Source organism: Gorilla gorilla, chromosome 3 (assembly GCF_029281585.2).
Source record: "Gorilla gorilla gorilla isolate KB3781 chromosome 3, NHGRI_mGorGor1-v2.1_pri, whole genome shotgun sequence".
NCBI lineage: Eukaryota > Metazoa > Chordata > Mammalia > Primates > Hominidae > Gorilla > Gorilla gorilla.
The window spans coordinates 169,188,407-169,212,360 of record NC_073227.2 but is presented as its reverse complement, the minus strand read 5'-3'; the positions used below and the strand labels follow the sequence as shown (position 1 = coordinate 169,212,360).

At 39.0% G+C, this 23,954-nt stretch overlaps 1 protein-coding gene across 5 annotated transcripts in view; it reads left to right on the top strand.

Annotated features, from left to right (window-relative positions):
- Positions 1-23,954, top strand: part of NR3C2 (nuclear receptor subfamily 3 group C member 2) — a 358,063-nt gene that overhangs the window by 262,894 nt on the left and 71,215 nt on the right. For all 5 annotated transcript variants that reach the window (XM_055384928.2, XM_063705598.1, XM_019025951.4 and 2 more), the window contains exon 5: positions 21,732-22,082. In XM_055384928.2, coding sequence (XP_055240903.1) covers positions 21,732-22,082 — 351 coding nt within the window. The remainder of the gene's footprint in view (positions 1-21,731; positions 22,083-23,954) is intronic.

Below are 23,954 nucleotides of genomic sequence, written 5' to 3'. Positions count from 1 at the left end.
ACTGGAAATTTAGCAAAGAGACTTGAAGAGTGCCTTCAGTGTTGATAATGGCCCAAATCCCCAGAGTTCTTTCTCTTTGCTTCAAAGTGATATCTGCAACTCCTTGACTTCTATCTACTGGGAAAAGGTAGAGGCATCTCAGGATGGCTTCATGTGACTGTGTGCCTCACTACATTGGTGGGTTCATCCCAGATGCTCCCTTTGTACATCTATCCCATCAAATGGCCCTGTGCTATCTACTGATGCTTGCATGGGTGCTGTCTGGAAAGAGCAGCTCTGCCTCAAGCAGTCTTGCAGAAAGCCCACTCACCTTCCTAACTGCAGACCACCTCAGTTATAATTTCAACATCTACAGTAGACAGAGTTGCTGCCTGAACTCAGAATATGAAAATCGGCCCCTCAAATTCTTACCAAAAAAGTGAATCCAGTTTTACTGTAAAGGTTTCTAGCTCTTGTAAAAGATACTAGGAAATGCCTGGGAGGCAGGCTAAGGCTAGGGTAACCTCTTTCTAGCAGCTCACTTTCTTTCATCTCCCTTCAGCTCTGGAACCACCTTGACACATTACTGTTTCCCCCCAGAAACTCTTCGCATCTGATGGTCAGCAACTGCTAGAGAAGCTGGGAGGCAAGCTTTATGAACAATTTAAAATTTTTATTTTTAGATTATTTTAGAGATGGAATCTTGCTGTCGCTTAGGCTGTAGTGCAGTGGTGCAGTCTTAGCTCCTGGGCTCAAGTGATCCTCCCGCCTCAGCCTCCCGAGTAGCTGGGACTACAGGCACATGCCTGGCTAAAAAAATTTTTTTTAATTCTTTCAGATTTCTTTCAATTCAGTTTTCTTACTCTAGCAGTCTTCAAATCAAGCCATTCTTAATTCCAAAATTAGACTAATTCACAAGTAAAAATTCAAACTGTTTCATCTTTATTTACATATGAAGGCATAAAATATACTACAGTAGAAAAATAGAAAAATAAGAAATGAAAGACATGTTGGAAACATTTTCATATGTTAATTAGATATATAATGCATGCATATAAATATATATTTTTAAAGCAAAAAACTTAAAGTTCATGGCATTAAAAACACTTTTCTATCCTATATATACTCATATTTTTAGATAAAGTTGAGTCAGATTAGAAATTTTAAGCCAAATTCAAAAGCTTTTGTGGAAGAATGATGGGACGTCTAGGCTGTAAGTAAGCCATCCTGTTGAACAGTTCTCACTGCAGCTCAGAATCATCTGTCAAGTCTTTTAAACAGACTCACCCTTGCCCTGCTCCTAGAGATTCTCGCACAGTAAATCTGAATGGAGCACGGGCATCCTTCCTTTTCTAGGCCTCTGTTGTGCACCAGTTCACCAGGGCTAGGAACCACTGCTCCAAGGGTTGCTGACATTGGCAGCATTCTTCTTAGGATAAGAAGGTCCTTTCATTGGTTTTTTTAACCGGCCTTTAGTTGTTTTTTTGTGTGTGTTTTGTTTTGTTTTTTGATTTAGTGTTATTTTATCTTTTTTGAGGAAATCACTGATCAGCATTCTGTAACTTTCTTCATTGGGAGAAGTCCCTGAATAGGATGTTTCAAGTTAATGTATTTGCATTTTCCTTGCCAACCCTAACATAGCCTTACAAAGGGACTACTGACTTTACCAGTTTTGTAGTCTACTGACTTTACCAGTTTTGTATCTCACTGGTAACTTTTAAATATATTTGATAAGCTGTACATTTAAATGCTACAGACATTTGGAGTAGAGCACTTAAAACGTGAAGATTAAGGTAGGTCCGATATCGTTGGAGAGGACAAGCACTGAAACAGTGACCCTACTTCCTGGTATTGGGAAGTCAAGAGTGGGGAACAGTCTTAGGATGAAAACCGAGGAGAAGGAGGGACCCTGGCATGGCTTGTGATTCATTAAGAGAGAGGAAACCAACCTGGAAATGCTACCCTAAGTGCTACTTCACTTCCACTCATCTGCCCCACCTCAGACCCTGGACGCATGTAGACATTTATACCCCCTGGGGAGACGCAGAGCAAAGGGAACTGGGGTTATGCCCTGCCCCCTACGTGCTCCATGCCCCAGGCTCCCACCATGGTTGCCTTTGCTCGTGCTGGTCATCAGTACAGTCAGACAGAAATGTCTGTGCATAGCTAGTGTCTTCAGGCCCCCAAGTAGATGTGTTCGCCATTCTGTTTGTACTTCAGAGGAAATACCCTCTGGAACCACCTCGTTGTCACTCCATAGAGGTGATTTGGGTCATGCCATTGAACTTTGTTAGATAATACCTGAGCGATGATGCTATTGTTGGTTTTCCAGGTGTTTTATGGGTGAAGAAAAGTCCTCATCTGACTTCTGAGTATTATATAAGAGATTCGATTAAAATACTCTAGAGTTGAAAAACAGATCCAGAACAAAGGGGAAATTTTTAAAGGGTTGACTTTATTTGCTTTATTTACTCTGAGACTCACTAACTGTCCCATTCCCAGGCAGGCTTTCATATCCATTAGCTCAGTTTTTGTCAAATCATTTGACTTATTTTTTTAATAAACAAAATCTGAAACTTCCCTTAGGTTGCTTGAAATTCAAAACAAATGGGATTCTATGACTGAACATAAAGCAGTGAACACAATGCTAGTTTGTTTTCAACCCAGAAACACACACACCCATTTTTGTCTTTGCCTTCTTCCTCACCCCTTGAAAGGTTCTGAGCCACTCCCATGAATCTTCTTATGCTAGGGATCCTAATACCTGCCTCCCCAGCCCTCTCCACACAGTCGGGGGCTCCTCCCGCCCACGCTCCTTCGCTTCAGTGCTGAAGCAGTTTCTGCTGTGTCAGCACTGCTGGTTTGAGTAACAGGGCCCTCTTTGTCAGCTACAACAAGGGCCTCTCATTTGTGCCAGACACATAGGAGGACCAAGAAGGAAGCCCCCTGGATTCCTGTGGGAATTAGTTTCCTATTGCTGCTGTAACAAATTTACCATAAGCTTATTGGCTTAAAACAACACAAGTTTATTATCTCACAGTTCTGCAGGTCAGAAGTCCAAAATGAGTCAGCCTGGGCTAAACTCAATGTGTCAACAGACAGTGTTCCTTAGAGGAGGCTCTATGAGAGAATTCACTTGCTTACCCTTTCCAGTGTCTGGAGGCTGCCCACATTCTTTGGCTCGTGGCCCCTTCTATCTTCAAAGCCAGATTAAAGGCATCACTTACACCCCTGCTTCCATCATCACATCTCCCTTTCTCCTGGTCCTGCCTCCATCTTTCCCCAATAAGGAGCCTTATGATTACATGGCACACACCCATCTTCAAACTTTCCTATCTTCAAATCCTTGATTTAATCTTCAGAGTTCCTTTTGCCATGTAAGGTGACACATTCACAGATCCCAGGGATTGGGAGGTGAAGTCTTCGTTATTCTTCCCACCATACTATGTAATGACCTATGTCCAACAAAAACATGTTGCCACTCTGTCACCCACCTCATTCCCCTCTCTGTCCTTACTCCCTGACACCATCCCTCCCTTCCAAGAAGTCTCTCTGTATTCTTGCTAGTTTGTGCCTTTGTCAACACAGTTCTGAGATGGCCCCTACATATTCCCCCACTGTGCTAATAAATCTCTGTAATCAACTCATCACCTCCAAGTTAAGTGTACTCCTCAGAAATCAACCTTTACACTGTGGGGAAAGCTTTCATTCCATTTTAGACAGTTTTACAATGTTATATATGTTTATAATTTGTTAAGACTTTTCCTATAAAGCTTTTAATGACTTCGTTAGATGGAGTTGATTAGTACCTTCTCTGTGCTTCCAGAGCCTTTATTATAGCACTCATCACATTTTATTATAATTATTTGTTTATAGGTTATTTCTTGCCAAATAGTCTGAACTTACAAGAACAGAATTGTCCTTTTGTCTTTCTCTTCAGAGCACTTAGCACAGTAGATGCTTAATAAATCCTTATTGAATGAATGAATGAATAAACAAACATGCCATTAAACCTTGCCTGTTTGGCCAAAAAATAATAATCACGACAAGGTTTGGCTCTACAGTTATTAAAGACACAAAAGATTTCATTATAAAACTAGTCCTATAACAGAGTCCAAACGATGGTATCTTAACAAAGTTTTAGTGTAATATTATTTTTTCCATCCCTGCACCAGGACAATGCAGTTTCCAAAAAACAAGTAAGTCTTGATCCTTATTGTTGACTTACATAGCATAGTTTGGCAACTTCTTAAATGATAATATACTGCAGGAAAGGCTTATATCTCTTCAGTCCTTGGCGAGGAATTCTAAGTACTGTTTGAACTTCTTGATTATGCTTACTTAACTAAAATTTTTGTCACCAGAATGGAAGACAATGGGGTGTTGGGATAGCTGTTGCTGCTGTTAAGGCAGGAATTTCAATCCTGGTTTGATGGTTTGTAGTGAACTTTGAACCTCATTAGGTTTAAGGTAAAAGAAAATTAGGATGAGTTGACTTAGAGTAAAGGAGGGGCAAATAAGCCCCCGAGACAAATGTAAAAACACAAAGAATAAGAGGTAATAGAAAGAAAAGAAAACCAAGAATGAAGCAAACCCGACATGAGTAGGTTAAGATGAAAGGTTTAGTTGAGGAGCTTAGTGCAGTAAACTCTCAGGGATTATCAACTAAATTATTATTGGATTCCATAGTTTCTAGAATACATGTAATCCAAGGTCAGAGTCAGGACTCTGTACTGATTTCAGGTGGGAGGAACACCTGTCTTCCCAGGAACTTCAAGACTGACAGGAAGCCTCAGCCCTTGTCTGGGTGGCCACTTGAGTAGAGTGGAAATAAGCAGTGCTGTGTTTAAGACCGTGAACACAAAGACAGTGGTGTAGCTCCACCTCTGGGAAATAGAGAAGCCTTCCAGCTGAAAAAAGAGAGCATTATCAGGCAGGACCTATAAGGCAGCAATACTGGGTCCCTGGCCTGTTAGGAACTGGGCCGCACAGCAGGAGGTGAGTGATGGGCGAGTGCTGCCTTCTGTCAGATCAGCAGCCGCATTAGATTCTCATAGGAGCACGAACCCTATTGTGAACTGCACATTCAAGGGATCTGGGTTGTGCATTTCTTATGAGAATATAATGCCTGATGATCTGAGGTGGAACAGTTTCATCCCAAAACCATCCTCCCCATCGCTGTCCAAGGAAAAAATGTCCTCCACAAAACCAGTCCCTGGTGCCCAAAAGGTTGGGAACCACTGCTATAAGGCATTCATCCCTGATAAAAATGTGTGCCTAGATAACTGGGGAGTGTGAAGCTGCACTCGTGATTGGAGTAACTCTGTAGAGCTCATACCTGGAAATTCCTTCACATTGCAGTCATGTTTAATTGTGCACTTAAATTGGCATGGAATAGGGAAAGAGGTGCAACTTTCAAAGATGAGACATAGACCGTAAACCTAGGGGTGTGGACCTTTTTACCTCCAGGTGGTGTCAGCAGGAAGTCGACGCTTGGGGACCAGTAGCAGCAACACAGCTGAAGGAAGTGTGCGTTTAGGGGAAGCCCTGTTCTGTCACAGGAACAAATATTCTTTTTAATGGATGGCTAGTATGGAAGCCTGTTGTGGAAATCCCAGTTTGAATTTTGATTTGAGTGTGAATGTTGAGATCAACCAGTCATTACTCATTTTTTTATGAGTGTAATAACATTCAGGATATGTGCTTGTCAGTCAGTACATACACCCTTTGGGTGTGGCAGGGTACTTGGCCATGTCTTGTGATAATAAACCTGATATTATGATTACACTAAACTTTGGATATTTCTCTAGTGGACTGTGTACTTGTGCTTGTGTTTCTTGTAAATTATGTTTGTAGTTTAAAAGTGTGGCCCTACTACTAAGACTTTGGCATCTAGGAAACTAAATGTAAGTTTTAAATAAACATATTTAAAACATATTCCAATCTCTTACAACACCCATGACATATTTATGGAATATTTTTATAGAATTCACCCACCTATAAAGCATGGGGGTAAGAAGTGAATGCTCCATCGAAGGGGAGTGGCCAGTCCAGGTCGAGCTGTTTGTTGCCATGCCAAAGGGAGTGGCCAGTTTCAGGCCTAGGCCTATTTGTTGCAGGTATTGCCAGATTCAAAAAAAATTTTTTTTCAAGCAGTGTCAGAAGTGCAAATGTTTGTGTGAAATATGCTAAATTTTGAAAGATGAAAATGAATTTTTTTATTATGCTGAGTTCACTTTTGAGTTTATGACTTCTGTTATTAAGGAAACTAACTTTAGGAGCATAATGAATTAGCATGCTTCTTATTTCAGTTTTCATTTGATTGTTTTTTATATACCCAAGAGATTTCATGATCTTTCTAGTTCACTGTTCTTGCTTTAACAACTTCCTTAGTATAGACCAGTGAATCTCAACCAGGGGTGATTTTACCCCCGGAAGGGACATTTGGCAAAGTCTGGAAATATTTTTTATTGTCACAATTGGAGGTTGGGGATTGCTACTGGAATCTTTTGGGTAGAGGGCCAGGAATGCTGCTAACACTGTACAATGCACAGGACCGTTTCTACACAAAGAATTATCCACCCCAAAATGTCAATGAAGTTCAGAAACCATGGTGTAGACCAAATTTTTAATATCTGTCCTTCTTTCCCTCCCTCCCTCTCCTCCTTCCTGTTAACAAATCATCTTTTCTCAGTTTCTCTCTTTCTCCTGCTTTCTGTAATCTCATTCAGAACCTTTAGGTTGATAGTTCTCAATTCTATAGTGCAGGAAAAATCACATGGGAAGTTTGTTAAAAATGAAGACTCCCAGCCTCCACTTGTAGATACTCTGCCATGTGTACTTTGGGCAGCCCAAGATTCTGCATCTTGAGTAAGCCCTGAGGCGATTATAAGGAAGATCACCCATTGACCAGAGTTTGAGAAGAAGTATGATCATCTCTGTTTTCATAGTCTTTGGCTTTATGTGTTTCATCATTGTTTAGATCTTTTATCATTTGAACTTCTCAGTTATATCCCATTACTTTTATTAAGCCCTTAAAATAGCCATAGCTTTTAGTAGTTATTTACACTTTGGGAAGTAAGTAAATTAAAGCATAGTTGAGGATAAAGAGATGAATATATATATTTATATACATGATTTTATATATATATAAAAAATCATAAATCATATTTGATCCTTATGAGTTGTTGAAGTAGCTACATAGTATATCTTACAGGGTTCCTTTCCCAAATTTCTAATTTCTTTTCTCAGTCTTTTTTGTAATATATCATATGTGTTTCTCAGAAGAAGTTGTTTGACAGGAGCTCCCTGCAAATACAAGATTAAAATTTTGTTTAGCTTTCTAAGCATAGGAACCAAGTGAGAAAAAAAAAGTGTGGACTATAGCAGCTGATAATACTGAGAATAATTTATGTAAGTGTTTTCTTAACCATACTGATGTTAATGTTATGAAAGATTAACTTTCCAGAGAGATGAGTTTAGGCCATGTACAGTGAAGGCAATATGGTCATCGTAGATCTATTCATCCAGATGCTGCTTGGTACTTAGAAAAAACTGATGTTTCTGCCACCGTAGTGGCCTGCCTTCAGGGGCTTCAACTTGTATCTAACATTCACATGTTATGGTATATTGATTTCAATTCACAGGGCTTTGATAGTCAGGTCTACAACAGTTCTTTAGTGTCTTCTTGAAATTTACAGTTAGAGTGATGCATGGTAATTATTGGGTACTTTATGAAGGCATATTTTTGGTACGTGATTACTAAACAAAGGCACATTACAAACATAGGCACATCCCACACAGGTAAGACAACTCACTGGCTATCTGCTAAGGAGCTGGCCACCAAGAGTCATGGATAACTTTGTCATCTAACTTTGTAGCTTCTCACAGTAATTCTGAAGAAACTATTTTGTAAAAAGCTGAAATTCCATTTGGATGGTTTTGTGTTTATGCCAAATTAAACAGATATTACAGTGGTTGTTGGATGGCCTTGGGAGAGGTTTTTAGCCTTCCCCTCATAATTTTCACCAAATGCCTTCCAACCTATCTTAAATAAATATCAATAAATGTCTTATGAAGCAAATGTGTTTTCACACATTTCTCTAAGTCCCTCCTACATAACAGTTCTGGTACTGACACTGCTAACAGGCCACTGAACTTGAAACGGTGAGTCTCCATGTACATGCCACCTCTATCAGCTGGAACCCTGGCAAGCCAGTTCATCTTTCTGGAACTTTATTTCCTCTCATTTAAAATAGATTAAATTGGGTGTTTTGTGAGGTCCTTTCTGGGTCTAGAAGGCTCTCATTCTCTTAGAGTGCTCGCAATTTGGGTACTAAAACCTTGAATTGATGATGGGCATTTGGGGCAGGGGGAGATTAGTCTTTCTGTGCATCACTTGCCCCTTCCATAAGGAAGAGAGGGTCAAGGTCAAACACACTTTCCATCATTCCACCCACAAAAAGGAGCCCATGCTGATGTGGCTCATTTAATGATGTTTATTGGGCCCTAAGATTAAGTATATAGACTGCCTCTTTCCTGGAGTCTATTTCCGGAGTGTGGTTCTATTAAGCTAAAGGCCTCTTTTCTTTTTGGCTTCTCCCTGTTTCCTCTCTCTTCAGACTCTCTCAAGGTTAGAAGTGGCAGGACCGCCTGCTTGTTTGCTACCCAGCCAGAGAAAACAGCATTAGGTCCCCCTGGCCACAGGGCTGTCAGGTCCTCTGCTCCTGTACTTGGCTTTGCTTCTTGGAGGTTGCTTGACTTACTTTTGTTATCAGCGTGATGCTGGGTTGAGCCTTGCCTGGAACTGTTTTCTAGGTAGACTAGCCTAGTTCATTGGGGTTTGGGGTGAAACCCAACATCCTCTCTTTCCATTTCTCTTAACAGTTTTATTAGAAAATGGTGGCTGTGGTTATCACATCAAGAAAAGTAACCTGGTATAGAGGGTCAGCAAAGCATTCATTTATTAGTTTATTTGCTCTTTCTTTCCCTTGGTTCAGTAAGCACTTATTTAGTGCCTACTGTGTGCCATGCAATAAAATACTTAGATAAGTTCTAAGCGTCATACTTCAGAAACTGAACAAATGAGTATAGAGTATATCATGTTGGGCATGGCCTTATGATCTTTATCCTCTATGATCATATCTGTGAAGGGAGAATATCTGACTATAAAAGAGAATGTCTAATCTTAACTGTGGGTCCAAAAAAAATCACTAAAGGATAAAAATGCTCTAAAGGGAAGATTATGTAGGCTTTTGTTAGCCCCATTTAAATTTGGGGGTTGAAATTATTATGAGGGTTAAAAAGAGAGTTTTACATAGTACATGACTTAGAACCACATCACCCATTTTAAAATCATAGCACAAGGTTGGCCTTATTCTAAGTCAGCAGTGAAGAACCAATCCTAATCAAGAGCTTCACTGGAGTGACAGCCATGGGCCACCTTGTGACCCAGGAGAGGCTTGTCCTTGCACTAACAAAGCCATCAGTGAAATCATTTGTTGAAGATCAATCATTCTTTGGACCTAGGAATATAAGTGTGAAAATCACCACATGCAGCAGACTTTGTTTTAAATGAAGGGAAACCTACCATTAGAACATAAGCAGAATAGTAACAAGGAAGTGGCAAACAATTTGAGAGAAGAAACGAAAACTGTTTTGTTTAATTTCTGTACTATCAATGTGATGTTACTGTAAAAATTAATAGCAATTTAAATGTGAATTACAGCCCCCAATCTCCCCCAAAAAAAAACTTTCAGAAATGACCCAGCTGCCCTTCCTGAACTACCCCCATTAAAATTTCTGGAAGTCCTCCCAGGACGGGTCCTTCACAGCTCTGATGGATAACGGCTGACTGTTTCTATCCAAGTCTATTGTTCAATCTCATATGAATGGAAAATACAGATTATAAGGAATCATGAAAAATAAAAAACCTTTAACGTTAAACTTTCCCCAAAAGCTTATTTTCAATGAGTTGGTATCTTACATATTAAGAACTTTCTTAAATCCTCTCTTGGACCCTTTTCCTTTAGGGTGGTAGGGTATAACTAAATGATAGAAATACGAAGAATACTTTTGAAACTAAAATGGGAAGCACATTCTTTTAAAGAGGCATTTGTTCAGCCTGCTGTGCAGAATTAGATTTCGAGAGAGTCACCAAAGCTCTGGAATTTACACTGTGGCAGAATACCAAATGAAAAAACAGAAGTTAGTCTTGTAAACAGAGCTGGGCAGGGCAGGGCAGGCCTGTGTGTCTGCCCCCATTCTGGCCACTCTGGCGTGGCCCTGCCCACCACCAGGTCCTCAGCAGTGCCCTGAGACCTGACGGCACAAGACATCATCAAAGTGCCTCAAGATGCTGCAATACCAACCCTGTGTTCAGAGGCTAGCTGGAATCCAAACAGGAGAAGCAACTGCAAGACAATCACTTATTCAAAAAAGGCGATTTTGTTTGGCTCTGCTTTATCTGGGAGTTTCCAGACCAATTCAGTCTGTATCCTGAAGAGATCCCAGCCTAGAAAAATAACTTTCTTTGAAGTACATACATCATTGGCTACTATTAATTCTTAATTTAGACTAGTTTTGATAATGTCAGTGGAATAAAATGTGGAGTAATATTTAAATGCATAAAAGCAATAACTATTAAGGTTTGCTTTCTCTTTCCTCAGGCCTATTTAATTTTGCCCTCCAACTTGCATGGCATCCTGTTAACTCATTAATATGTACTTACTATGCTTTTCCTTTTTTATGTTAGTACTAGCTTCTGACTTGAAGATTGTTTAAAAATTCTGCTTAGCTTCTTTTGTCTTGCATTTGTAAAATGTTCTTAATAATAGAGTGAAGGTACTCAGAAATACAGACTGTTAAAACAATTGTGAAAAATATTTTTGTATCAATTCACAGGATTATTATTTTGTTTGGTTATCTGGCTCATCATTTCTTTTTCTTACTAAGCAATTTTAATAGTTTTTAATGGTTCAGTTATAATCGCAGCATTAGTATTCTTGAGTAAAACTCAGTTTTCTTTTCATATAAATAATGTAAAGGATTACTTACGATTTGATTATAATTAAGGTAGTTTTTGATAATATATGTTGTTAAGTCATAGTTCTTTAAGAAATAATTAAAATTATAATGATGTAGCCATAAGTAATTTATTTCACAGAAAGGCTGTTGAACTAAGAGGGAAGAAATATTTTGAAGAAAATTAATATTGGAGAGAAAACTCTCTCCTGGTGTGTATATTTTTTTATTCCTCATTAAAACTTTTTATTTCTTAGTACACAAATTACACTAATCATAAAAAAAAAAATTCTGAAATTAAATTTAGGCAACTTCCTTAGCTGTCTTAGAAGTCTTGGGTACTTCCAAGTCACTGGGTATAATCAAGGGACCAAGATGTGGAAACCACTGCACTAAAGTAGCAACAAATGTTTAGAGGGAGAACAGAATAATTGAAACAGCCCTAAAAAGTGATGTGCAAGCAAATGTACATGTATTATAGTTTAAATATTCTTTAAGTGCTTATTCAAGGAATCTTTGGCTTAAATTTTTGTTTTTTAAAAAACTATTACTTAGTGTAACTGTTCCCCTCATCTATCTGTTTGGTAAGCTCTTATTTTTGTATATCATATTTGCTTGATGTGGACCCTGCTTGAGTTGACTTGAAAGTTTGAGGAGGTATGCACAGGGCCCTTCCTGGCACATTTCTACCAGTGTAGGTTCCAGCATTTAACTAGTTATTTTCAGCCCAAGCCTAGTGAAGATCATGCTAGAACTTGGGAAGGCCTAGTAAACTAAGCTGGGTGCTGCAGTCCATTTCCAGGTCACTGCCTTTTGTCTCTTTCTCATAACTTATTCACCCCTGTGACCTTGTTAGAACAGTAATGTTTCTTCATAAAACATTCTTAATGAGTCTATTTACCTCGCATGCCCAGTGAGATCGTGTTTCATGTAATAAATTCTCTGCTGAGACATATGCCAAGAAGGCAGCCCTTGAAGCTGTTAAAGAATTAACTTTTTAACTGAGGGAGGGGCCATTTGCTGTGTGACTACAGCTATCATAGTGCTATTTTTCTTATTTTAAATGTATTATAAAACTACTTAGAGGTTTTCTTTTTTGCTTGTTTTACACATGCACATATATCAGTCTTCAGCATAGTTATCCTCAAAGAATAAGAATTTACAAAGCAGATACTCTATTTTCTAAAGAATGTAAATTTGATTTAGATATTTACATCTAAATAATGATATATTTGTCTGAAGAAGTTACCAGTTGCAATGGAGCTCAGGAACTTTATTTTTAATAAAAGAAGTAGTAGGGTCTTTCCTTAGTAAGTTCTATTTTTTATACAGACTGACTAGCTTGATTTCTATCTAGTCAGATAAAATTGTTAAATTCTCCTCCAGTTAGAATCAAGGTGTCACAACAGGGAGCAAAAGCAAAAAGCCTGAACTGTCTGTAACAGTAAAATAACCTTCCAGTGTAAAGAAGTTGACTGTGCTGCCCAGGGAGTTAGAATGAAAGCAACTTGTGTATTGGTACAGGTTGTTACAAGCCTCCTATTTAAAAGACTAATCTCTGTCAACAGAGGTGATCCAGTGGTGACCTTATAGATAATTTAGAAAAGCCATTTTAGCTGTCGATCCTCTTCTCACCCCCTTTGACCTTCTGATTAGATGTCATTAGATGTTGTCTGCAAATGTAATGGGATTTCTCTGTTGTAGTTTTTCATGTCATTACAATAAGTCACTTCCCTCTAATGCTACTTACAGTTACTGCATAAGTCACTTTACCCCTCTGTACATGGTGATAACACAGTACCTACCTCATAGTGTGCTTATGAAGACATTGAATGGGATATTTCTAAAAACTGTTATCTTAGTACCTGATATATAGATTCTCCATTAATGATAGCTCTTTACTATTTTCTCCACTAATAAAATAATGTAATCTCAAAATTACAAGAAACCAAAGAGTGTTTTTTACATACAGGACTGAGCAAACAGCTTGCTTTATAATGGTAAAACTACTTTTAAAAACAGGAGGGTGGGGGTGGGATAGAGCGGAGAAGAGAGCACAGAGGACGTTAGGTGTTTGGTTTTTTCCCATGGTGCTAGACATTCTCTCAAGCAGGCATTCTGAGACCACAGTCTTTGCCCTTTGTGCATATTTTGGAAACGTATTTCTGAAATTATCTTTTACCACACATATAAATATAAGGGATTTATTCCTGTTTTTCAGAAAAGTATGAGCCAGAGAGATTTCTTTCAGACAAATATAAGTCTGGAATGTACATCAGAGGGTCTTATTTACTTGCATTGTAGGGCCACCAGATCTCAATAACTCATTTAATCACTTTCTTCTACCTTAGGGCAGAACTGCCCTCAGGCAAGCAGGATGCCTGCTTACCTATTATCTTAGAATTTTTAGAAAAGAATAGTACATGTTCTTGCTAGTAGTACATTCCAAGCTTTCTCCATAACACATTCCAGAATGCTGGGAGGAAATTCTCCTGATGTCTAATCTAAATCCCTTCTTCTGCCCTTTAAACCCTTCATATCTTATCTTGACCTCAGTGGAAATAGAAAATAGATGCTCCCCATGATTTAGCCAATGTCTCTTTAAGTTTTTGAAACTGTTATTGGGCTTCTCATAGACCTCATCCTCTACTCTGGAATAAGTCAACCGCAGTCTTTTCCACCTTTTTTTCTTTCAGAAGCATGTTTTGTCCTGAGGGTAAAACATGTGGGTAGAGGATTTGTCATTTTGTTACTCCCTTCTGATACTCCTCAAGGTCTATATCAGCACAACAGTGACAGGGCCCAAGTAGGAGTTGTCAGGCATAATCAATCCACTGTCCACCCACCCTGGCAGGGAGGCACGAGCCACCTCTCTGCCTCACCACTGCTGCAGCTCTTCCTAAGAGATGCCGGAGGGCACTTCAGAATTACAGGGCAGCCTCAGCCCCATGCGACGCAGTCCAGCAGTGGCCTATCTTGTTTTCATTCAAAACCAGCCAGGCCTTGAGCACAAGAAAGCTCCAGAAGCTTTCTCCATTGCCCAGAGATGATTACCAGAAGCTATTTAAATCTCTGATGTTCTGAGTTTCCTCTTCCCCTGAGGTTCCTTCTTGGTCTAGTGAGGTCCCCAGCCTGGCCAGACCTCGAAGACATGTTGTCTCACCTTGAAAACCCCTTCTGTGTGCACACATTCCTGAGTTTGATTGGCATTAAAAAGGGGAGGGGGGATGAAAAATGCACATATTAGAGTAGAAAAAAAGAATATAGCTACAGAAAATACAAATGCCATAAAAGTAATCATGCTCACCATCTGTCTAGCCCCAGAAGAACCTCAGAAGCATCTTCCCAGCTTTGTCCCTATCTGACTTCCTGTCTGTCTCCAGTGGTATATTTCTGTTGTGGGGAATCATCTTCCAGAAATTTGTCATTGTCTCTGTAAAATCAGAGAACCCCTATTCTGACTCCCTCAGATTCCCTTGAGCCCCTCTGCCCAGTTCTGGCTTCTGGCCTAAGGGACTCTCCTCTTAGGTGGGTCAATGGCACTTGACTCCAGGTGGATCCCCATACAGCAAAGTGTCCTGGTCCTCGTAGGCCTTCGGTGTAATCTGCCTCACACCAAAAGCAAACCAGGGCTTGGTGGAAATTACCACAGAGGGGACAGGATAGTGTGCACTCCCATGGAGAGAGAAAACAACTTCTCTCTGCCATTGTCTTTCTCTCCAAATATATTGTAAATGCCAGTGACCCAAAACTTATCATAGCCAGCTTTATAAACCTAATTACTTTATTATATATCGATTCAACTTCCCTAAGATTGTAATCTCTTATCAGGGCTCAGATCTTATTAGTCAGCATTACATTGCTCACAAACTGGGTACTTCTTATACAATGGGTGGATATTAGTTATTTGCTAAGTAATAAACTTATATAACAATTGCAACAAATTTATATTTATTATAGATATACATGCAGGTATCTGTGGATAGCTTTACACACACATTAAAATGTAATATATGAGGCCAAGGCAGACGGATTACCTGAGGTCAGGAGTTCGAGACCAGCCTGGCCAAACATGGTAAAACCCCACCTCTACTAAAAATATTTTAAAAATTAGCCAGGTGTGCTGGTGGGCACCTGTAATCCCATCTACCTGGGAGGCTGAGGCAGGAGAATTGCTTGAAACCAGGAGACGGAGGTTGCAGTGGGCCGATACGGTGACACTGCACTCCACCCTGGGCAACAGAGTGAGACTCCATCTCAAAAAAAAAAAAAAAGTGTAATATATGGATACTCACTCATTTGGAATATCTTTTAAAGTGATCAAAGGTTGGGTTTGTGTTTGCCTTAGCATGTTTTCTATATCAACAAAATCAATAATGTGTTAACTTATTAAATTATGTAGATTAATCTGAGAATATTTGAAGACACTTTTTAAAAAACAACCTGTATTCAACTTTCTTAACCACTCTAAGAGTATTTATAAACAATTGAAATGCTACTTCCTTATAATCAATTGACAAGCTAATTATTTATTGCCCTGGGACCCAGTTCTACTGGTGTTTATTGCATTGGGATTGATTTAGATGATCTTTTTCCTATTAGTGCAAATTAGTTCTTAACCCTATAGAAGGATGACATTGCTTCCTTTGGTTTCATGGCCAGATTACTTAGTTGCCCCCTATCTTTGAGAGTACTCCTTCTCTGGCAGTCGAAAGGCAAAGAGAAGTCATGCAGATAAAGAGATGAGGAAAGAACAATTAGGGTTATTGGGCTGAAATTCGTGCCCTATGTATGAGGGTGATGGGAGAAATGGTCTGTTAAAGAAGATGGTTGGTGGTGGGGGCAAGGGGAGAGAATGCTGTTACTGTTTTGTGGGCAGTAATTACATTTGGCCTATGAACAGAAAATATATATATTTTAATATAACCTCAATATAACCTCTCTAATGTTTACTGCCAAGACCTAAAATTTTGAGACATGGCATGAAGCATGTCTGCAATCACAGAATTCTCACTTTATTTTTTTCTAATGAAATATTGTAATTGAACAAGATTCCACATTCTACTATATATCACTCTTTTACTATACTCCAGAGGGGGAAAGTTGTCCTGATTACCATTTCTAAGACTAAAGAATCTTTACATGGTGAAAGTCCTAGCCAGCCATCATTCGGCCACAACAGTGGCTTGTCAAAAGGGTATGTAGCAGGTCATACCAGCCTCAGGAGGGTAGAGCAAAGCAAAAAAGGAAATCTTGCCATGTCATGTTTCAAAGCTCTTGTGAATCTTGAGATCTCATTAGAAATCTGTCACAGTTTTAATAGAGTCCCACCAAGATGTGCTCTGCCTGCTCTTTTGCAGGTTGGTCAGGATAGGAAGCAGGGCCTCCCCAGTGCCAGTTCCTTGGGGAACAATTCACGAGAATCTAAGGAGTTGTCTCCCAGCAGTGCCAGGAAAGAGTGGCTGCCAAAATGTTACTAGTAATTAAGGACTAGGCACCTGAGGGCAGCAACTAAGCACATACTAGTTATTATAACATCCAGGTAGAACAAGTGAAACTCCTCTTTTAAGTGAGTTTAATTGGGACTGGGAGACATTTATAGTCACATTAACGTACCCTGCACGTGCACACACACAGATACACACACAGCTACTGTTGCTGGCAATGGAGAAAATGCTGTTTGGGTCTGGCCACCTGGGAACATGAGCTCACAAAGCTCAATGGCCATAAACTCAATATTGATTTAGTAAGGTGCTAAATAGTGGTAAGCTCCCAAATGTATGTTCACTGATGCTTTTGGTTAATAGAAACATGTTCCTTAAGTATCTTCAGCCAACAATGTTCCTGTGTAATTAGCAAACATCTTAATTATACACTTGGATTTGAAGCTTATGCTAGCTAATCTTAAAGTATAAAAATTGTACAAATTAGATAAAGAGAAAAGGTTTAGAAGAGAGACTGCGTGTAGCATAGAGGTTAAGGGCGTGAACTCTGAGCCATAGCTGGATTCAGATCCTCACCCTGGTATTTACTAGCTCTGCAATATGAAAAAGTAGTTAATCTTTCTGTGTTTCAGTTTTTTCACCTGAAAAATGAAAATAGTGCCTATCATAGGGTCATGGTGAGCACTGGAATGCTGAAAACAAGTAAAAGCTCTTTTGAACTGTGCTTGGAACATGAAATGCTAAATACATTTAGCTTATTTTAGATATGGTATTTTAAGAGTAATAACTCCACAAGTGGGTCATTACACTGTAGAAATTTTGAAAAGGAATAATAATTAACAATTCAGAAATTTTATCATAAAATCTCAGAAGCTTGCCCACATTTCCCACAGGGAAGTAAACTAATGCTTTATATATGTAATAGTTTGTTAACGTTTATTAAAATTTTTAAATAAGGTAAATTTATTCAACAGATATTTTTATTGAGTACCCATAAGCATCATGGGAAGTGATATGATGTTATAGGGATACATAAGACATTATTACCCACTTTGAAGAGCTTAAATTTTACAATATAGCATGTTTTAGAACAGTATAAAATATTCAAGCATTTTAGAAACATTACTTTGATATAAATATAATGAATTAAGTAACCATATTTTTGGCCCTTTTAGAAAAGATATTGGGTAAATACGCATGGCTGAAGATACACTGGAGATATTTATTACCTTGAACTATTGGAGTAAATATGCATTATTACTCAATTCCAAGTGTCCTACATATATTCACAAAATCACAGTATAAAGTTAAATGTACCTGAAATGCTAAATGTGATGTCGATAATCAGCTCCCTAGGTTTATGCTACAGACCACAGCCTTGTGTGTAAGTGCTGGAGAAAATATTAAGTATTCTTCATGACATTTCCTATCATTGACCTTAAATCAGCCGTGAGAATAAGCACAGCATTGTAGACTGAAAGCCTAAAGCAATATGAATTTTATCATTAGTTTGCAAAAAACAAGTCACTTTTAATAAAATTTGAAAATATCACCCTTGGCTGTTCTAGTCAATAAATTATGGTTATCATCAGAGGTGGTCCTATAAAGGATGAGAACATCTTAACGTGCTGGAATATTTTTAATGCTTACAAAATTATGGGGGAAGAATGGAAGTGACATTGACATGTTATTTCAGATGTTAATAATAATTTCCAACATGTTTTTATTTGTCATACCCATTTAGTTCTCTGAGAGATAAGAGAGGGAGACATCGTCATGCCCATTTTTCAGATGAATCAGTTGAGACTTAGAGGAGAGTTTATCTAATTGCCCAAAAGACAAATTAATGCTATTGAGGATTTTCTTAAGCTCTGATAGAGTCGTCAGTTGACGAGGTTTTTAGATTACCTGGGTGCTTTGTTCTTTTCTGTTTTGTCTAGTTTTTGAGGCACTTTGCTGAGTATTTTTCATTTGTTCACTCATCCATTCATCAGAAGTATCTGGGTTACTAGTGCCGGCTTAGCACTCCTGGGCAGTTCTTGGTCAGCATCTTCCATTAACATACGTGAATATGATACATCTGCTTTTCCTTGATAAACAGTTCTAAAAATCAGATTTCTGTGCCTCAAATCTTTTATTAAAGAGACAGTCTATAAATTAATTATTGAAGTTTAAAAATTTTGTTAATATTAAACTTCTTAAAGCCAGTAGTTATGTCTTATTCATCTTTTAAGCCTGGTTCCAATATTTAATATAGCTTTTATTGTTTGATAGCTTATCTTTTATCTGAATTGTAAGATTTTCTGTGATGAATGTGATAAACATTAATGGCTATAGTTATAAACACAAATTACTCTATTTTTAAATCAAGTTAATTGGTGTAACATAGTCCTACTCTACGTTAAATTTGTGTCCTGTAAGTTCTCATGACTGTTAGGATTAAGTAGAAGGTGTCTGTTTGCTTCAAGAATTTTTAAATAAATTGAAATGTTACATTTGTAACGTAAGTAATTCTCACATACCTAAGCTCAGTTTGGTGCTTCTTAACTTTTTTTTTAATCGTTCTCTCATTCATCTGTCTTCCCAATTATCTATCCATCTACCCATCTACCTCCCAACCTTCCCACCTCCCCCACCACCTCCATCATATTCGCATATGAAGTAATTCACCCTTCCTCTAAACTCTATTTCAATTACACAAGATGTGTGATCTTATATTTCTTAAACTTTCTGGTCCCTGTTTCCTTATTCTACAATGAGAAACATAATAGAATCTACTCATAAAATTATTAAATTAGTTAATTTATATAGAGCATTTAGAACAGTGCCTGGCATTAGTAAGCATTCAATAAATTTTAGCCATTTTCGGGTTTTTTTAAATTATACTTTAAGTTTTAGGGTACATGTGCACAACGTGCAGGTTTGTTACATATGTATACATGTGCCATGCTGGTGTGCTGCACCCATTAACTCGTCATTTAGCATTAGGTATATCTCCTAATGCTATCCCTCCCCTCTCCCTCCACCCCACAACAGTCCCCAGAGTGTGATGTTCCCCTTCCTGTGTCCATGTGTTCTCATTCTTCAATTCCCATCTATGAGTGAGAACCTGCGGTGTTTGGTTTTTTGTCCTTGCGATAGTTTACTGAGAATGATGATTTCCAATTTCATCCATGTCCCTACAAAGGACATGAACTCATCATTTTTTATGGCTGCATAGTATTCCATGGTGTATATGTGCCACATTTTCTTAATCCAGTCTATCATTGTTGGACATTTGGGTTGGTTCCAAGTCTTTGCTATTGTGAATAGTGCCGCAATAAACATACGTGTGCATGTGTCTTTATTGCAGCGTGATTTATAGTCCTTTGGGTATATACCCAGTAATGGGATGGCTGGGTCAAATGGTATTTCTAGTTCTAGATCCCTGAGGAATGGCCACACTGACTTCCACAATGGTTGAGCTAGTTTACAGTCCCACCAACAGTGTAAAAGTGTTCCTATTTCTCCACATCCTCTCCAGCACCTTTTGTTTCCTGACTTTTTAATGATTGCCATTCTAACTGGTGTGAGATGGTATCTCATTGTGGTTTTGATTTGCATTTCTCTGATGGCCAGTGATGATGAGCATTTTTTCATGTGTCTTTTGGCTGCATAAATGTCTTCTTTTGAGAAGTGTCTGTTCATATCCTTTGCATAAATGTCTTCTTTTGAGAAGTGTCTGTTCATATCCTTTGCCCACTTTTTGATGGGGTTGTTTGTTTTTTTCTTGTAAATTTGTTTGAGTTAATTGTAGATTCTGGATATTAGCCCTTTGTCAGATGAGTAGGTTGCAAAAATTTTCTCCCATTTTGTAGGTTGCCTGTTCACTCTGAGCGTAGTTTCTTTTGCTGTGCAGAAGCTCTTTAGTTTAATTAGATCCCATTTGTCAATTTTGGCTTTTGTTGCCTTTGCTTTTGGTGTTTTAGACATGAAGTCCTTGCTCATGCCTATGTCCTGAATGGTAATGCCTAGGTTTTCTTCTGGGGTTTTTATGGTTTTAGGTCTAACGTTTAAGTCTTTAATCCATCTTGAATTGATTTTTGTATAAGGTGTAAGGAAGGGATCCAGTTTCAGCTTTCTACATATGGCTAGCCAGTTTTCCCAGCACCATTTATTAAATAGGGAGTCCTTTCCCCATTGCTTGTTTTCCTCAGGTTTGTCAAAGATCAGATAGTTGTAGATATGCAGCGTTATTTCAGAGGGCTCTGTTCTGTTCCATTGATCTATATCTCTGTTTTGGTACCAGTACCATGCTGTTTTGGTTACTGTAGCCTTGTAGTATAGTTTGAAGTCAGGTAGCGTGATGCCTCCAGCTTTGTTCTTTTGGCTTAGGATTGACTTGGCGATGCGGGCTCTTTTTTGGTTCCATATGAACTTTAAAGTAGTTTTTTCCAATTCTGTGAAGAAAGTCATTGGTAGCTTGATGGGGATGGCATTGAATCTATAAATTACCTTGGGCACTATGGCCATTTTCACGATATTGATTCTTCCTACCCACGAGCATGGAATGTTCTTCCATTTGTTTGTATCCTCTTTCATTTCATTGAGCAGTGGTTTGTAGTTCTCCTTGAAGAGGTCCTTCACATCCCTTGTAAGTTGGATTCCTAGGTATTTTATTCTCTTTGAAGCAATTGTGAATGGGAGTTCACTCATGATTTGGCTCTCTGTTTGTCTGTTATTGGTGTATAAGAATGCTTGTGATTTTTGTACATTGATTTTGTATCCTGAGACTTTGCTGAAGTTGCTTATCAGCTTAAGGAGATTTTGGGCTGAGACGATGGGGTTTTCTAGATATACAATCATGTCGTCTGCAAACAGGGACAATTTGACTTCCTCTTTTCCTAATTGAATACCCTTACCGATCTCTACCTGCACTGCGGTACAGTTGGTGGTATATTTTTAAGTCCTCCCCAACTAGGCTGAACACTTGTTGAGGACCGGGTAAGGCTTGGTTATACTGAACATATTAGCTGGGTTCCTATGCAGCTTATACAGTCTCTTATAGGAGACAGGCAGTGAAGACTTGTAAAAATGAATGAATGAAAGAAGGAAGGAGTTTGTTCTCCTAATACCAATAGTAAGTAATAATAATTGAGCTTTATACATTTTCTCTTAATGGAATAAACGGTCATGTTCCTGTTGACATAACAAGACCTATTTAGAGGAAAACTACTTTAACCAGTGTGAGTCAGTATATTTCAAACATAATTTTAATTTGGCCTTATCATTTATGATTTCTTATAGCACGAAAGTCAAAGAAGTTGGGAAAGTTAAAAGGGATTCACGAGGAGCAGCCACAGCAGCAGCAGCCCCCACCCCCACCCCCACCCCCGCAAAGCCCAGAGGAAGGGACAACGTACATCGCTCCTGCAAAAGAACCCTCGGTCAACACAGCACTGGTTCCTCAGCTCTCCACAATCTCACGAGCGCTCACACCTTCCCCCGTTATGGTCCTTGAAAACATTGAACCTGAAATTGTATATGCAGGCTATGACAGCTCAAAACCAGATACAGCCGAAAATCTGCTCTCCACGCTCAACCGCTTAGCAGGCAAACAGATGATCCAAGTCGTGAAGTGGGCAAAGGTACTTCCAGGTAGGATTGCCTCTCCCTTCACAGGCTGCATCCTGAACTTAACAAGTCTGGGCAACTGACTTCGCCATCTCCAACCATGCAGGAGGAGTTTGCGTTCTATGAAATCCTGATATCAGATTTTTTAAATTGATAGCAAATTGATCAAGTGTATAGGAAAAATATGGTTAATGTGCTCATTTCTTCCGAGAATGCAGGGTTAAGGATTTTATTGTTAAAATGACAGATACGGCTGGGCGCAGTGGCTCACGCCTGTAATCCCAGCACTTTGGGAGGCCAAGGCAGGTGGCTCACTGAGGCAGATGGATCACGAGGTCAGGAGTTCAAGACCAGCCTAGCCAAGATGGTGAAACCCCGTTTCTACTAAAAACACAAAAATTAGTCCTGCGTGGTGGCAGGTGCCTGTAATCCCAACTACTCAGGAGGCTGAGGCAGGAGAATCGCTTGAACCTGGGCAGCAGAGGCTGCAGTGAGCCGAGATCCCACCACTATACTCCAGCCTGGGCAACAGAGTGAGACTCTGTCTCAAAAAAAAAAAAAAGAAATTAAAATTAAAAATAAGAAAAATGACATATACACTTCTTATGTCGATCATAATGGAAAATTTCATCCAAAAATATTAATAAGGTAAAATACATTCTGTTCATGAAATCACAAGTTGAGCACATTATTAGTGGCTCATAACGAGGGTTAATCTAAGCGTAGACCAAGTAAGGCAAGGCCTAGCAAGTAAGTTGTAAGAGACCTGGAATGACTCTTCTGTCTAAAAAATAATCACCTGGCCCCCAGCACCCTTTAAATTGTCCCTGGAATTCCTATTTTAGTCATTTTTTTGTTTCATGGGATTTAATTAATAAGGCCCCTCTTAATCTACAGAAACATCACTTAGAAATTGCCATTACATTGTCCCAGTTCATTAATCTAAAGCAGTTTCTTAGATTACCTGTGGTCAGACAGCAGCTGTAAAAGTTGGGGAAAGCTCCACTGACTGATTCTTTGAAGAGGAGCTTGCCCAGTGAAACTCCACAGGCAGAAAAATAACATGATGCCCCTGGAGATGGGGGAGGTGATAAAAAACAAAAGAAGGCCTGGTGCAGTGGCCCATGCCTGTAATCCCAGCACTTTGGGAGGCCGAGGCAAGCAGATCACTTGAGGTCAGGAATTTGAGACCAGCCTTGCCACCATCATGAAACCCTGTCTCTACTAAAAATACAAAATTTAGTTGGGCGCCCTGGCAGGCATCTGTAACCCCAGCTACTTGTGAGCCTGAGGCAGGAGAATCGCTTGAAACCTGGGCTGCAGTGAGCCAATATCATGCCACTGCCCTCCAGCCTGGGCGACAGAATGAGACTCCATCTTAAAAAATAAATAAATAAATAAAATAAAGAACAAAAGAAGAGCTTGAGTCTGTCAGGCAGGGAGGACAGGTGCCAGGGAAACATGTTCTACCATAGAACTTTTTCAAAGTCTGGTATTACCCTGGACCATAGGAGGCACCACATGCTCATTTTTTAAGCACCACCAACTCATGAACAATGAAATCTCCCACCATTATTGCAGATACACAGGGGTTGACAGTTATTAAATTACCCTTTATTTTAGTGTTATTAATTGTGGGTGGGACGAAGCAAGTTTTACAGGTTAATACAAATTCTCTCAATCTAATCAAGGGTTTTAGGCCGTCATCCACACTGAAACTTGCTGAACTTTGCAATTTTAGTTTGCCCTGGCAGTTTACCCTCATCTAGAATTTAGGATGAATTTAAAGTGAAATGTGGAACAGGGCTGGGCCAGTGGTGGGCACTCTGTAAATGACTGTTGAATTGATTTGAGCCTATCAGAAAAGAGAAAAGTGAAAGAAAGGTGGCTGTTTGG